Source organism: Merops nubicus, unplaced genomic scaffold, assembly GCF_000691845.1.
Source record: "Merops nubicus isolate BGI_N331 unplaced genomic scaffold, ASM69184v1 scaffold12172, whole genome shotgun sequence".
NCBI classification, from domain to species: Eukaryota; Metazoa; Chordata; class Aves; order Coraciiformes; family Meropidae; genus Merops; species Merops nubicus.
The window spans coordinates 806-17278 of NW_008592926.1; the positions used below are offsets into that span (position 1 = coordinate 806).

The window sequence follows — 16473 nt, forward strand, 5'->3', positions numbered from 1 at the left end:
CACAATAAGGTCACCTCAGAGCCTTCTCTTCTCCAGACTGAACAGCCCCAACTCCCTCAGCCTGTCCTCACAGCAGAGCTGCTCCAGCCCTTGGATCAAATGTTTTGGGGAATTATCTCCCAACTACAGTTGATGCTGCCTGCTCCCAGCACACCAAATCACAGAATCATTTTGGCTGGAAGAGACCTTTAAGGTCATTGAGTCCAAGTGTCCCCCCAGCCCTGCCAGGTCCCCACTGCCCCGTGTCCCTCACCCCACATCTCCACAGCTTGGGAACTCCTCCAGGGGTGGGGACTCCACCACTGCCCTGGGCAACCCTCAACGGGAAGAAGTTTTTCCTAAATCAAACCAGATGGGCCAACCTCAACCTCCCCTGGGGCAACTTGAGGCCCTTTCCTCTTGTCCTGTCCCTTGTCCCTTGGGAGCAGAGCCCGACCCCCCCCTGGCTCCAGGCTCCTGTCAGGAGCTGTGCAGAGCCAGAAGGTCTCCCCTGAGCCTCCTTTGCTCCAGGCTCAGCACCCCCAGCTCCCTCAGCTGCTCCTCCCCACACTTGGGCTCTAGACCCTTCCCCAGCAGCTCTGTTGCCCTTCTCTGGCCACGCTCCAGCCCCTCAAGGTCCTTGGAGGGAGGGGCCCAAAACCAACCCCAGAATTTGAGGTGCAGCCTCCCCAGTGCCCAGCCCAGGGGGCCAATCCCTGCCCTGGTTCTTCTGGCCACACCAGTGCTGATCCAAGCCAGGCTGGAACATGCTGCCCAGGGAGGTGGTTGAGTCACCACCTCTGGATGTGTTTAAAAGCCATGCAGATGTGGTGCCTGGGGACAGGGCTCAGAGGAGGATTTGGTAGAGTATGGTAGAGCAGGGTTTATGGTTGGACTCTGTCATCTTAAAGGTCTTTTCCAAGCAAAGTTGATTCTGTGATTGTAATGCTGGTGGCATTCTTGGCCACCTGGGCACACATCACAGACTCTGAAAAACATCCAGGGTGCTAGCCAAGTCTGCAAGTCATGTAATCCCAAGTGCAGAGCAGGAACAGCAAAAGGCCTCCACTTCTCTGCTAAAGGAAAGCCACAATTTCTATCAACTCACCCAAATGCTGCCTCCTGGCCTGGCCTTGCTGCCAGGGACAGCAAGTGGCACTTGAGATGAATTCAGTCCCTCACTGGGAGGCAGCAAACAAGCAGCAAACCAAGTGTGTATTTCTGGATTCTCAGGAGAAGACACTAACAGGGGCTGAAGGCCATTTTGCAAAAGCATTTGTCTAGGTATCAGATTTCTTAGTGTTCCACCCAGGCCTCTTTCCAAGCTGCAAAACAACCTCCAAGCACCAGCAGCACTCCAGTTTTGCTGAAGTCTCACATTTTTTTTTTCCCCAGAATCAACACTATCCATCTCCTGAAGAAGAAACTGCCCTGGAGTTTCTCTGCTGTGACTCTGCCCGGGGCAGTTGGCTCAAGGGGCAGGCTGGGGGTCACCCCAGCCCCCAGGATTTAGTGTGAGGGCACTGCACGGTGCCATCAAGGCTCAGACACATTCAGGACTCCAGCTAAGAGCTGGGTGACCTGCCTGAGGAAGTTCTCTTGGAAGGGAGTTATGACTCAGGGATGATTTGTTTGGGTAAATGCTTTGTGAAGTGTTTTTCATGAAAAAAAAATTAACTACAGTGCAAGATTTCTCTGTAAAATCACTTATGCTACTAAATCTTTTCTAAGAAGACATCACTAGATGATAATAAAGGCTAGAGCTGGTGCCTCAGCTTATCTTTGAAACAAGAATTCCTCCTGAGCATTTTCCTAACAGGAAAGTGATAATTAAGGGCTGTATTTTTAAGTTTCTTCCTCCCTGAAGGAGTCTCTTTAAAAGTGCAGGCAAAGAGTAAATAATAAAACCTACACAGGTTCTCAGAACTCTGCCAGGAACCAAGTGCTGCTGGAACCCTCAGCTTACTACAGATTACAACTACAGATTTTGCTACAATTCTCTTTAAAGGTTGTCTTTTGTCTCAAAACCACTGCCTCAAGCTGTGCTGGATTTTAGAAAAGTTTAAATGAGTGAAACTAATAAAACAGATCACTAGAAGTTGCCCATTCCTTGGTGAAAATGGTCATTTAAGACATTTCAATAAAATAACTCAGCCTAAACCTAAATTCAGGGACTAGGCAGGAGTGAAAAGAGCCAGAGCCACAGCTCAAAACCAAGAACAGTGTAGAACCTCGTGGCTGTTCATCAGATAATGGTTAATTAAAATTTCTTACCTTCACTTCTGCAGCCATTTTATCATTTGCAAATCCATCCACTGTTAGCTGAAGGAAAAATAAAAAGAAAAACCATATTCACCAAGGGTAAACCTTTGGCATTTCAAATACACCAGCTGAGTTTTGGCCAGGCATGTGCACAGGGCTTTTCTCACACACCTTTATTAGTCTGGATATTAAGAATCCACCTTGGTATCGATTATAAAGTTCCTCCCAGTTGTCCCTTACGAATTTCCAAGCAGCTTTCCTCCCCTGCTTGCTGCCTCCAGCTACTCCACCAATAACAGATACCGTGTCCTGGGGACGTACCTCTTCCTGCAGGGGAAAGGAGACAGGTATTCAAAATGCTGTCACCAAATACGTGTTGGCTTTATGCCCTTCCACACCAAATCCATCCACAAGAGCTTCCCCCCACCCCCAAACTTAAAGATACAACTCAAAGATTTAATTAAGACTATTCCTTCTATTCTAGCCCATCATATCTGCACAGAGTTCTGAACGAGCTCCCTGAGAGTGAGACATGAAGGAAGCAGCAGCTTTTTCCAACCACTTACTGAAAGTGCAAAGGTGAGAACTTTTTGAATCAGCTCTGGTTGAGAGATGGCACCAAGAACTCGTTCGATTCTGTTCTTCTCCTCCTGCATGTCTGCTTGCTTGTGGAGCTTCAAAGCCAAAGGGATTAACATTAGTGTGTTGGATTAAAGGCCAAGTTCTCACCCAGCCCTGCAAACTCCATGGGCTAGAGCTGCTCCAGGATTCCTCCAGCCTAATAGGTGACAAATTGAACTTGGTGGTGAATCATCCTGCAGCTATCCACATCACAGAACTCATTATATGTCCATCAGAGGAAAGCACCATTAGTAATAAGCTGATCTTCACCACTGTTTATATAAGGTCAAGGAGGACCGTGCCTCCCAGCAATGAAAAGGAATCCCAAAATGAGATGCAAGAAGCCACTACTCCAGCCTAATAGGTGACAAATTGAACTTGGTGGTGAATCATCCTGCAGCTATCCACATCACAGAACTCATTATATGTCCATCAGAGGAAAGCACCATTAGTAATAAGCTGATCTTCACCACTGTTTATATAAGGTCAAGGAGGACCGTGCCTCCCAGCAATGAAAAGGAATCCCAAAATGAGATGCAAGAAGCCACTAGGTGGCAATTTCACACTGCACACAGACTGAGGAGCACCAGAAGGAAGCCCCAGCGTTCACATGGGCTGTAAAACACCAGCCTGAGCCTGTGTGCAGATAAATTACATCTCAGAGGAAGCTGCAGGATGGAATATTCAGCTTCTCGTGGCACAGGCTGGCAGAGTTAACAGCAGAGTGTGCACTCACCTTCAGCATAGTGTCTAAAGTAGTACTGTCTCCATGCTTCAGGATAGTGACATATACCTGAGAGAGAGCACAAACATCAGAACACTCTCACAAGCACAGGGATCCATTTCTGTGTACTTGGGTTAGACTTCAGATGAGCAAACAGATTGTGGAGATCCTGGCACTGATCTTTTCTGTGTTTTAAGACTGGATTTTAAAGATGCATCAACTCCATTACCTCCTCCTCGATTTTGGTGTAGTTTTGGTGATTCCAAGCACAGCAAAACCCCAGAACAAGAAATCCTTGCACCACACAGCACCTGCCTAGTCAGTACCTCACAAAAACACTCAATCCAGATCCACCAGTGTCAGACTTAACCCCAGAAGCAACACAATCCAGAGTCCTCCTGTGGCAGTCAGTGTGGGGACAGAGGAGCTTTTTTAGTTCTCACTAAGCACTGCCCACAGTAGATGAGCCTGACTTGATTTGAGGAACCCAAGGATGTTTGTACCATGCTCCCCAGTATTGTTTTCCTCATAACTGGACTTATCCAAGCTCCCACCACCTCTGCCAAAACCAGCTGGTCCCCAATCCTTCACACTGGCCTCCTTCAGCTTCCCTATTCTTGGAAATACAAGGGTTCAAGTGCAGGCAGTGTGAGGTGAGTGGGGAAGAGTCTTTTGGGAACTCAAATGCCCAGTAACCTACAGGACTCCTCAGGTCAGCTGACAGGATATGCTTTCCTTCCACGTGGTCCTTAAATCGGCGTCGGGCTTCTTCCAGTGTTGCTTTGTGCCCAGCTTTTCCTAGTTTGCCCAAGACCAGACCTCTCAGAAGGGCATCTAGGTGACCTAATGAGTGAGCAAAGGGGGGAAAAAAAAAACATTTAGAGACATGATTCAGCAATTAAGTGTTCTTCCACCTAGAGTGATCAGGGCAGAACTGGGTAACAGTTCTTCTCCATGCTTGAGGATACCTGAAGAATATCTCACTCTCCTTGGCTCCAGCTGGAGAATACATTGGGGTTTTTTTTTACAGCAAGAAGCTCAGGAGAAGATAATTCTGGCCCAGAACACAACAGGCTAGGCCTGTAACCTGAGCTAAGTCAGGAATATTAACCACTTGCACCTACAACAGGACTGACTGGGACAAGGAAGCGTGCACGTACGTGGCTTTCCATCCTAGCAGTCTAAAGTTTCACACACTCCAAGAGATGCAAAGCTAAAGCAGAGAATTTTTATCAGTCAACGAGCAGCTAGGGAAAAGTTTTTACCTTTTTAACTTGTGCCTGATCACAGTTTTGGGGTTTTATGTTTATCTGCCTGGTTTTGAGTATAAAAATACCCCCGCACGCCTGCTTCAGGCTCCTCTTCCTCCCTTTCCTTTCCCCTCTCCCAAAATCTTGCTGGCTTATTTACACAGGAATTTTGCAAAACCACTACTGGATTTCACAGCATAAGTTTCCTACCCTCTCCAGGTTTGGGGTCCCAGCCCAGTCTCTCCCCTATTGGTGAAAAGACATCTTTCACGAACACCTGGATTTCCTCATAGAAGTCTGTGTGGGACAAGAGAGTTGAGAGAATCCCCAGGTTACAGCTGAGGTCGCTCCACACAGTGTAATTGGGCTCATTCACAAAAGCTTCCATGACTTTTAGAACCTCTACAGTGCTAATGATTCCAGCTCGGGCCTGGGAGAGGAAAAGACACAGATTAATCTTACTTCCAAAGAGCATTAAGACCTTGAATAGCTCATCACAGCATTTTACAGCCTTCCCTGTTTGCACAGCCTGCATATAAAATCTCTTTTCTCTGTTGTGGGGTTCTGCCAAGGTGAGTTAGCACCAGGGGAAGCACCTCAGCTGTCTGCTCGTGGCACAAGAGGCTTTTTTTTACACACAGGTAAGCACTTTACAAGCAGACAGCTCTATAATTACAAGCACATTTTGCAAACAAGAAACAGAGAAGGAGATTAAGTCACTTAAAATTGCAGCAACACTGGCAAGAAAAAGCAAACCCTCAAAGTTACTCACAGCCAGGTACTACACCCACCAAAATCCTACTGTAACTAAAAACTGTGAAGATTTAGAGATTTATTTTTTGCTGTTCCTGAAATTGAGAGTGTAAAACCACAGAAGCCATTTTTGCTTCCTGTGAACTGGTACAAGCCCTGAGTTTTCACCTCTGCCAGGAAAATATTAACTATAATTATATTAATTATGCTCACAGCATTCTGTGCTCAGCACAGTCACTAAGACCAACAGCAGGTATCTGTAACAACACCCTGAGCAGTCTGGTTGATCTGGAACCAGACCAGTAATTTATGGGACTGGAAAATGAGGTGAAAATCACTTTTTATTATCTAAGTTATATTCACCTATGAAAAAAACACAATTAAAGCTGAAACCAAAACAGGAGCCTAACACCACGTTCCTCTGTGTGTTATCTGCTCAGTTTGTGTCCCATTGATCTTCCAATATTTGGAAAGTGCCTCTGGCTACAACTTAACTACACCAGGACAAAAGTTACAAGCTTTGAAGCTAGATAGGTAAGGTCTCAAAATGACATTTTTTACTGTTTCTCTACACCTGCTGATGAGCAATAAGAAAGCTCAGTCTGAAATAGTGCAGTAACTAACAGTTCAGAGGTAGCATTTGGGGGTAATCCCTTGCTTTTAAACAGTAGGGTCCCCAAAAGCCACCATCTCCAGTGGAGGACAGATCTAGCAAGCCCAGCACTTAATGCTGACAGTATCTGATAAAGTCATTGAGGGAGGGATCCTTATTTCTACAAGTTAAAAGCAAGCAAGCTCTCAAAACAACCCTGTAAAAACCCCTGTAGTCTAACACCCCCTGCAGAGAACAGTGCAACAGGAGCTATAGATGGACTGCTTCCATAGGGTTTAAGTCTTATAACACAAGTCAGAACTTGTCCAGCTAATTAGCAGCTAGCTGTATGCAGTCATCCCAAAGGCACTTGGCCTCCCAAAGCTGAGAGGGACTCTTCAGACACTTGTTTCTGCAGTTTTCTCTCATTATCTGACAGAAGAGCAAAGGGTTGCTTACCAGAGAGAAAAGATCATTCTGCAGGCCAAGCCTGTCCACAGGGGGTAGGGAGAGGTCTTTGATGGCTGGTATTAAACTCTCCAGCATGTCAGGGCTGTACTGAGTACGGTAGAACCCGACTGTTCCAAGGTTTAACTGGAAAGCATCCAAAAAAAAAAAGTCAAAAATTAAAAATGAGGAAGAAATAAGGACATTTTTTATTAGAAAATTCTCCAAGCATTGCTGCTCAGAGAAAGTCACTATCATTTAAATAAAAAGAAACAAATAAATAGTAAATAATGGGACAGGACTAGAGATTTCACAAAAGAAATGGTCACTGAGGAGTAGAGAGGACAAGAAAGAGCTGTGATAAGTAAACAGAGGCTACACTTAAAACTAGGAGCAAGGAGAAGAGAAAAACTTCTCACTAGGGGTAAATAGGAACTGAACTAAGGGCAGTCATGCACCAGGAAGATAAAATGCAGGAGGCTGCAGGTACTGGAATTATAACTTTTGTAACCTCTCTCCCACAACCTGCTCCACTGGCTCAAGGAAGGAGATCAAGCTCCTCTGCCCAGCAAGTCCTGGGCTGGAAGCATGAGCTGCCCTAGCTGCACACTACTGCCTGCTAGGATTTAGTGTAGATGGTCAAATGTTGTGGCTGGTTAAACCACAGGACCTGGCACAAACCAAAACCACTGCAGGGAGCTGGCCCCTTTGCTGCTGCTGCTGTGATTTTGGCCAGTCCAACTATGGCACTAACTCAAAACCTCACAGACCAGCAGTGAAGAGTTCTACAAATTCACCTTGGACTGAGCTGGACTGTTGCCTTCCCAAGCAGAAACACCAAATTTTACCCTGATTTAGGCAGGGCACTTTCAGAACTGTTCATTTCATGCCCCTCTTTATTACCAGAGGGCCCAGACAGATATGTTGACTCAGGAGAACATACAGATGTGACAGAATGCCCACGTTGGTTACATGGGAAGATCTGATTAACATTCAGAGACTAACCCTCACTGTCATTTCACAGAGCCACCTCTCAGAGCAGAGCTTCACCTTAGGAACAACTGCTCTCCAACCTCAGCAGCTCATACAGCAGCAGTCCCAGTCAGTTTTTCCAACTGTCTATCCATTTCTAAATTCAGTTTGCCTGGTGTCTGCAGCAGATCTCAACAGGGAATTTTTTCACTTACAGATTTGTCCTTGTCTGGCAAGAGCCAGTAAAAAACCTTCCCACTAATGAAAGGCAAACAGGACCTTTTTTTTTTTCCCCTCAGGATGGACTTCAACTAAACAGTGGTTGTCAGGGGATACCCAAAAAGCCACCACATTTCCACTCAAAAGCTGCACGCTGGTTTTCCGGGCTGAGACTCCTAAAAGGTTGAAGTTTATATTGTCTAGAGGACTCTTGGAAAGCAAAGGGCTTCACTCAGCAAGCGTTGTAGAGAGGAGCCAATATTCAACAGCAGCACAGAGAGGCCCCTCCATGAGAAACACAAAAAAAAACCCAAAAGAGAACAGGAAAATGAAGTGTAAGGGAACATTCCAGTGGCAATCTTACTCCCAGTGATATGTGGGACAACTCACCTTCACCCACTGGTCAGGTTTGGTGTCTTTCAGAACCAAGGTGAGCTCTGGTTTGTCCATCAATATTTGCATTTTGGCACTGGTGGGGTCATCACTTGTACAAATACTTATGGGCACCATCCACATGGGGAAATCCTCCCCTGAAAGAAGAAACAATATAAAAGAAGGGAAAAAGGAATATGCACACAACTCTGCTTGAGGTTCAGAGAAGTTTCAGCAGCAGTTTAAGCAAAGCTGCTTACAGCTAAATCTAAAAAGGCACAATTCTGAAGGGAAATGGGAGTTGTAGAGTTAAAACCCAAGAATCTCTAAACTACCTTTCAAGCCAAATGTTTTAATTCCTATAAGCATGGAAGATGGGTGGAATGTGTGTCTTCAGAGCGAGCTGGCATCCATATGAGGCATTTTTATATCAGTACCACTATAAAACCAGCAGCTTACAGAGCTCCTCAGACTGGACATCAGAAGAGAAGCACCTCAGAATGAAAACTGGACTGCAGAGGAAAGCCAGGGGGACGTGGAAAGCCCGTGGGTGAAAGCACTCAGCCTCAGACTTTCTACTTTTAACACCTGAACTGTCTGCTCTGCAGGGCAGCTGCTTCATCTCTCAAACTGCTGTCATTGCACAAGGAGCAGTGAACACTCCACTCCTGCTCTTAGCACTCATCTTACCAGTATATGGTCCACTGGCACAGAATTTCTTCTGGACTAGCTTCAACACTTTGTCATCTTCTTGCTAAGGGGAAAAAAAAAAAAGAACACAAAAAAAAGAGAAAGGAATTATCAGAACATCCAGTCTCAGCTTCTGTCCATCACAATACATCCACATTCTCTGTTAGATGGAGTAACTTGTATTCCCCTCCAGAAAAAGGAGCTACCTCAAGAATCATTCTGATGCATTCCTGGCTGTTACTGTTGACACACACATGTCCCATTTCTCATTGGAAATTTGTCTGACTGCAGCTTGCAGCCAGTAATCCTCACTCACCCTGCAATCTTGTAGAATAAGCACAATGGAAGTGAGGCGAGAGGCGAAGCGTGTGGCGAGGGGAGCAGTCAGATATTCCCTCCCCCAACACACATTTCACACACAAAGAGCAAATGGGCCCTGTCAGCAAACTCTGAGCACATGATCCAGAGCGCTCGTGGAATAACTCCACAACTCCAGCAGGCTGCACTTCCCCTCCCTCCAGAAACACACTGGCCACACAACAAAGCAACCCCTGTGCTGCCTCCTGATCAAAAAGAGGGGTTGAAATAATTAGATGCTACTAAATCTGATCCTAAAACACACTTAAAGGCAGGAATTTTTGATCTGATGTGCTGAAAAACACACATTTACCTGTTCTGCTTCCACGTAAATGAGTGGAAATCCCATTTGTTTGGTCCATGTGTTCATCACAGCAGCTATAGGTTTCCCACTGGCTTTTTCCAGGCTGTCCCAGAGATCCTCTGCAGAAGGAAAGGCTGAGTAAGGACTCCCAGAGCCCTGGCATGTCAGACACTACGCAGGGTGCTACACGGGCACTGGAGGGTGGGAGGCTCTTGTATTGTTACTCCAGTTTGCCCCTTTGGGTTGTGTTTGTATGGGATTGTAACAGACAAGCAAGAAAAAGGAGATAGTTTCAGCTACTCATGGGGCACAGAGGGGAGAAGAAAGCTTCTTTACTACTAAAAAAATCCAATCAATACACATTGTGATAAAGTGTAATAAAAATGAGCACTTATATTCAAGATGTAAATAGGAGAATCTTTTCCTTAAGCTTTTCATCTATTATTCCAAAAGAGCTGACCAAACACTGACTGTTTCTGGCTGATAGAGCATGATGTTCCCTTCCACATTTATGCCTGATACACAGAAAGGGGTGAGGTAAAGAAAGCACTGAGAGATGTTAGGCAGGGCTTTGAAGGGTTTAATCACACCCTCAATCAATACTGCAGAAGGAAGCTTGCAAAAGGCTTACTTGGCAAATCAACACACTCTATTTCTAAATTCAATCCCTAGGCAGATGTGGCTATCAGCAGGAGCTGCAGCCCTTCCAGATTCCCTCAGCCACACACTCTCCAGGCAGAGAACCCCCAGAGGATGCTCAATTCTGGCTGGGCAGGGGATGCTTTGTATGAAGCTAGAAACAAGCCCATTATTTCCTTGCATTTCAGTTAGCTCAGGTGGAAAACCAGCTCTTTAGGAATCCATCACTTTAGCCCTGAAGAGTTTGTCTCCAGGAATCCCTTTCCTTGAAAGCACAGAGCAACCAGCAATTACCTGTAGCAGCATTCTTCTGCTGGAACTTCGTTAAATATAAATTCATTCCTTTCCTGAAGTCCTGGGAACACACAATGGGATATGTAAAGGCAGCAGAGCAGAGGCCTGTTCTGTCCTCCCTCCACGCTGCATTTATGCTCAAGAATTGGCCAGAGATCCATGTGTGCACCTCTCACTCCAGCCATATCTTCCCATTATCTTATTTCTCCGAGTTGAGCTCAAACACAGCCCAAAAAATGGAGAAAAAAAATTCAAATTATAGAACACAGACTTAATTTTTTGGGTTTTTTTTAAGAAAACAATATTTTTACCTGTAAAAAGACTTGACAATCTACGTTTGGCTTTTTAACAACAACTTTTTTACCTCATCACCAATGTAGTCATGTAGCATTCGGATTACAGATGCTCCCTTGCTGTAAGAAATAGCATCAAATATTTCATCTACTTCAGAGGGATGGCCAACACTAACCTGTGGTAAAGAGGAAGATGAACAGTGAGAACTATTTTAACTGCTGTAAGATTTTAATTTGGCTTTTTCTAGTGTTTAAGGAGCTGACTTTTCTCAGTGCAGATCATATCTATCAGTAAATTGTCTCTAATCTCTGCACCATTAAACACAGGGCTGGGTTAGGATTGGTTTATAGGTTAAATACAGTTTAAGTGAGGGTTGGTATTTAACCAAACAGACTTGAGGATCTTGCTTCAATCCTTTGGTTCAACACTTGCCCAAAAGTAAAACACAAAAACCAGTGGAAGTTGTTTTAACTCTGGGACACTGAACAATGCACACTCAGGAAGCACACTTGGTGAGTAAGTGACTCTGACATGACCTGCTGAACCAACATCTATTACATCAAACATTCCTTAAGCCATCAGAAAACTTGTCCATGGTGATCTCTGGGAATCAAAAGGGAGTTTTCTTTTAGCACAGCTCCTGGTTTTGCTGTAGCTGAGCTTGTTCCTGCTGCCTCCTCTTCATTGTTGAACTACTGCCTTGTTGCCAAAGCAGCAAGCCCAGAGAGATCCCACTTATTTCTAGGAGTACAACCACTAGAGTGTGCTCAGAAGGAAACCAGTACAAGCCCAGCACAGTTTGACAGCCTGGGCTCTGGGCTGTGCTGCACTTGAGCTGTTGCTGTTGAGCACTGGGTAAGTCAGTAGCTACCTCACTGTGCTCAAGGGCCAGAAAACTACCCACTGTGATCAAAACCCAAACCAAAACACAAATAATGATGAGTTTTGATTACAGCTTTGCCCTTTCCAGTCAGTAGAGCAGAAAAACTCCAGAAGGAGCCATCATCAGACCCTCAAATACTTCTGAAATACTAATTAGAGGAAAATCCACAAAGTGTAAACGCAACCTTAGATTTTTCATCACGAATGACTGCAAAGTTCCCTTTTCTTCTGAACAGGAAAAAAGCCAGCCCACAGCTGACAAGAAAAAGGGAGACCAGCAATAGCAGAGAGAGAACTTACTTCAATGGGATGACTGTTGTCTAAGGCATCAAGCTCTTGAGCTCGTGTGTAATCAGCAGACACAAACTGAGTCCAGATATCGTACTCTGGGAAGCAGTGATCCACACACAGGTACTCAATCCAGGAGGCAAATCCTTCATTCAGCCAGAGATGGGTCCACCATTCCTGGGAAGACAAGGAGGCAGAATAAAGAACAAAATTCCAACAGCTTCATTTAATCAACAGTAAGTTTGCAGCCAGGATAAGCTGTTAATGGCCTGGTTTAGTCCGAGTCAGAGAAACACAGAACACTTCTAAGCACAAATTCCTCTCTCTAAAGAAGTCCTCTGGCCCAGAAGAGTAATCAGCACCTAATAACTGTCTTCTCTTTGTCTTAAGATTTAGAAACTGCATGGAGGAGAACTGCACTAGGTACATTTGGAATTCCTGGAGACTGGACTAGAGGTCAGAGCAGAGCCACTGAGGAAAACTCCCCTTACCTAGGTCAGGGAACCTTAAATCCAGTAAACACCTACAAGTTGTTTCTCACCAGCCAAAGGGGTGGCCTTTGTTTTTTTCTTTTTTTTTTTAAGACAAGAACATTACATTGACATTTTTAAATTCTTCCTTTCACTTCTAATATTTCACCCAAGTAAGAGAGGGAAGGAAACAAGCTAGAGGAATAAAACACCCTCTGCACAACTGCACTCACCAACCCTTCTCTGAATGGAGCTGGGGTGCCTGGCTCAGCTATGGGGCCATGGGGACACTGGCCCTGAAGAAGGAACTGAACAGGACACTGAACCAGCTCAGTAAGCTGGGCCTCAAATTGCTCCTGCTACCCACTACAAGGTTCCAATCCATCAGTGCCAAAGGATTAATGCAACTGCAAAGTAGATTCTTGGGCAATTAGGTTGGGCTTCTAAATGTTTTCACCTCCCTGGTTTTCTCCCTTAACCCTCTGGCAACTAAATTTGTCACTAAATCTATTTCTTCCCCTGGAAGTTTTCGTATTTCATCTATCTTTGCTGCAGAAGAGCTGGTGTGTCCTGCTGGCCAGGGAGATCTGGCACTGGCAAACAAAACTGGTGATGTTACTGAGGCCTTCTGCTGTGCTTGTGCCCCTCAGGTTACAGAGGAGAAAAAGGACTTGCTGGAAATTGAGAAGTAACCCTGGAAAGCTTTTCCTATTTCAGTTGCATCCCAGAACATCAAATAACCACCACAGAGAAAAAAAAACCCTCAACGTTTTTGGAAGGCCTAGAACTTCAAAATTAAAAAGTTAATTCAACATCAATGTTAGATATTCTTGTAAGGGATAATTTCTCAAGCTCACTGCCACAGTTCTCAATGGTCAGGAGGACCACAAATGGTTCACTGGTCCCTCATGCTCCCCACAGCACTTGCTGGCATCCTGCAGTCCTGTCTACTCACATGATGCTGCCTCACCTTGCTTCCAGCTGCTCAACAGCATTAAAAGCTAAAAATATTACCTTGATATTACTTTTCCATTTAAATCTTGTGTTGCTCTCACATGGAAGCTACTTGTGCTGCCATACACTGGAATGGTCACAGCTGACCAGGTTTTTAAGAGGCACAGCACTGTAGGGAAGTTTCACAAACTCTGCTTAGTGTTACAACTAGTGTTTACTCTGGGCTCTTTCCTCCACCCACTCACACTTAAATTAAGCAGCTAAAAAGCCAGAAGAATGCAGATCTGGGGCTCCAGAAGCCATGCTTTTTTTTTTTTCCACTAAGCACACTAGTTTCTCACAATACAAGAAAGTCCCTAACCTGTTAAACATTTGGATTCAAGTACCTGTTTGGAGATTTTGGGAAAAGCAACATGGGCTCTAACAGAAAGCTGAAGCCATTGGCTAACAGCAGAAGCTCTGACAGATGTAGGTTTCAGTTTTTAGCACACACTGGAATTTATTTAGAGACTTCAGCTCTGCTGCTTCACATATGCTTTTACTCCCACCAAAATAACTTCACTATCAATCCATTCAGACAGCTGGCTCCCCATATAGCCAAAGTAATTCATAAAAGTTACTACTGAGCAACTTTTCAGCTACTGGACTAGGGTAATTTGCAGCACTGAGCTGGAATGCCTGCTTGGTCTGAAAGCCTGATGAGTGAATCATGCCTACCTGAAAGGCAAAGAGCAGATTATTGCTTCTAGGTAACCTCACCAGCCAAAATCATTCCATGGAACACCTGCTCAGCTCTAACTAGGACTACATGCAAACAACCAAACATCACGTTGCACAGACAAGATCTAGGAATACTTCTGAAGAACACACTAGTTGAGAAGAAAGTGGTAATAAAACACTACTTAAACATTTAAATATTTTATCTTAAAGATAGCATGTCTGCTGTTAAGGAGCACTTGAACACACACATGATACGAAGCACAGGTCAAAGAAAACTAGTAGAACTTGTAACTGTCAGATACCATGGTCACAAGGTTTCCAAACCACTGATGAGCAAGTTCATGTCCTACAACCAGAGCAACCCACTGGCGAGATGAAGAACAGGAATTTTTGGGGTCAATGAGCAATGCAGTCTCCCTGTATTTAAGAGAGAAAGAGAACTGAAGAGTGCTATTGGCCTAGGGAAAATACACAATCAAAAGTAGGTTAAATTAACTAAGCAAGCTAAAAAGTGATTGGTACAACTGAAAAAAAAACCCAAAAGCTATTTCAGTTCAGACACTCAATTATTTTGGTCAGTTCCACAGCTGTTGGAAGGCTTTGGAGCAATAATTCCTTATGGCATGCAAGAAGGTAAGTGCAAAAAACCCAGGCAGGAATGAGAAAGCTTATCTTTTATTTATAAAATACCTCACCTACATAGTCTAGGAACCTCAACTGCACCTCCCTTTGCACTGCAGGACCTATGCACAGCCAGCCTTCTCTGCCTCCCTCATCCCTGAAGGGATTCCAGCTCCTCCAAGTGCTCAACCAGCCACCCAACACTCGTCACTGCAGATGCACAAGAGGCTCCACACCAGGCACACACACACACACCCTCACCCCACGTGCCCCCAAGCTCAGGCACACAACCTGCCCCTGTCCACACCCCTCTCGTGAGCAGGACTTGGTGGTGGGTCAGGCAGAAGGGGCTGCTGAGACTCACAGGGGAACACGTGCATCTCAAAACAGAGCTGGTGCCTGCACGTGGGGCCACCCTTCTGTCCCCACGGGGATAAAGTGAACGTGCCAGACTGGGCATCACTGGGGGGAATGAACAGCACCATTAATAAGTGCTTCCAAAAATTCTACTCATCCAGGACAAATAGTTTTCCTTTTTTTTCCCCTCCCACAGGGAGTAAAATATCAGATTTCATCAGGATTGCAGAGGAGTCGATTTTAAACCTGGGCTTAAATTTCCACTTCCATTTTTTTAAGGCCGAATTAAAAAGTTTAGCAGAAGAAATCCAAACTGTTGCAGGATTTAAAGTCCAAAGCCCACAAGACCAATGTTGTACAAAATGAAGGAAAATCATTCTGACGACGAGCGCAGATGATGTGATAATATCAAGCAAAAGTACAAAAGCTTGATCAGATGAAGAAAAAAAAACCCAAAAACTGAAAAAGAAGGCAAGTTAATAGTTCTGATTTACTCATCTCCACATGGTTATACTGTGGTTGCTAAATTTACCAACTTGCCTACAACATAAAATAAGAAACTCTTCCAGCTGTGTCAGTAAGTACGTCACTTTTACGGGGAAAAAAGGGGCCAAGAAAGTTCTCTTGGAGAACAGGCAGTGCTGCCAGACACTGAAAAAAATCTCCCACCCTTGGACAGAAGCTGTAACAGCTCATTCTTGCCTTCCTAGGATTTGTACAATAATGCACGCTGCTGCAGAAGTCAAAATTATCCAAACTGAAGCAAGAGTTGAAGGTATTTACTCAGCCTTATTTGGGATGAGACCCAGTAATTACAGCTCCCTAAAACTTATCCAATTACTTCCAAGAATTAGTGAACAAAGAGGGGGAAAGACAGTATTTTAACAGCATACCTATAAGTAACAAGGCCCCAGTTCTCCATGGCACCTTTATAAAATAAATACAAAGGTTTATTGATATTGATACACACCTCTTCCTAAATGTTTAAAATTCAAATAAAATACAGTTCATCAATAAAGCGAGTTACTTTACCAGCAGCAAAGTCTGCAATAGCTATGAGATCAATTTTAGGAAGAGGGTAAGGAACATTGAAGTAGTCCTTATAAAAAGGCAGAGTTTTAGCAGCAACCTGTAAGAAACAAGAGGAGAAAAGTTAACTTGCAACAACGAGTAAGACTCAGAAATCTATGATGAAAACTAGTCTAAGAAAGCAGCGCACCCAAGATTTCTTCCAGAAGCTCCATTCCAAGCTTCCAGAGCACAATGGTTTGGAAACCTCCCATCCCCTTTTTCTCCCAGGCTGTAGCCTGCCCTTCAGCACTTCTCATCAAGTCTGCATCACCAAATCAGGGCTGAATTAAGCCTTATGGTTTTGTCATTAGAGACATCAGCTCGTCCACGACTGAAATCCT

The 16473-nt window shown here is 44.6% G+C and overlaps 1 protein-coding gene across 1 annotated transcript in view; it reads right to left on the minus strand.

Moving 5' to 3' along the window:
• NPEPPS (aminopeptidase puromycin sensitive) overlaps positions 1 to 16473 on the minus strand; it is a gene marked incomplete at both ends in the record, with an annotated part of 28902 nt that overhangs the window by 800 nt on the left and 11629 nt on the right. The window contains 16 exons of the mRNA XM_008935300.1: positions 2254 to 2301; positions 2413 to 2568; positions 2808 to 2915; positions 3599 to 3655; positions 4287 to 4429; positions 5047 to 5266; positions 6641 to 6775; positions 8210 to 8349; positions 8882 to 8945; positions 9552 to 9661; positions 10476 to 10536; positions 10840 to 10944; positions 11952 to 12116; positions 14386 to 14500; positions 15955 to 15988; positions 16094 to 16190. Of these exons, the coding sequence (XP_008933548.1) occupies positions 2254 to 2301; positions 2413 to 2568; positions 2808 to 2915; positions 3599 to 3655; positions 4287 to 4429; positions 5047 to 5266; positions 6641 to 6775; positions 8210 to 8349; positions 8882 to 8945; positions 9552 to 9661; positions 10476 to 10536; positions 10840 to 10944; positions 11952 to 12116; positions 14386 to 14500; positions 15955 to 15988; positions 16094 to 16190 (1758 nt within the window). The remainder of the gene's footprint in view (positions 1 to 2253; positions 2302 to 2412; positions 2569 to 2807; positions 2916 to 3598; positions 3656 to 4286; positions 4430 to 5046; positions 5267 to 6640; positions 6776 to 8209; positions 8350 to 8881; positions 8946 to 9551; positions 9662 to 10475; positions 10537 to 10839; positions 10945 to 11951; positions 12117 to 14385; positions 14501 to 15954; positions 15989 to 16093; positions 16191 to 16473) is intronic.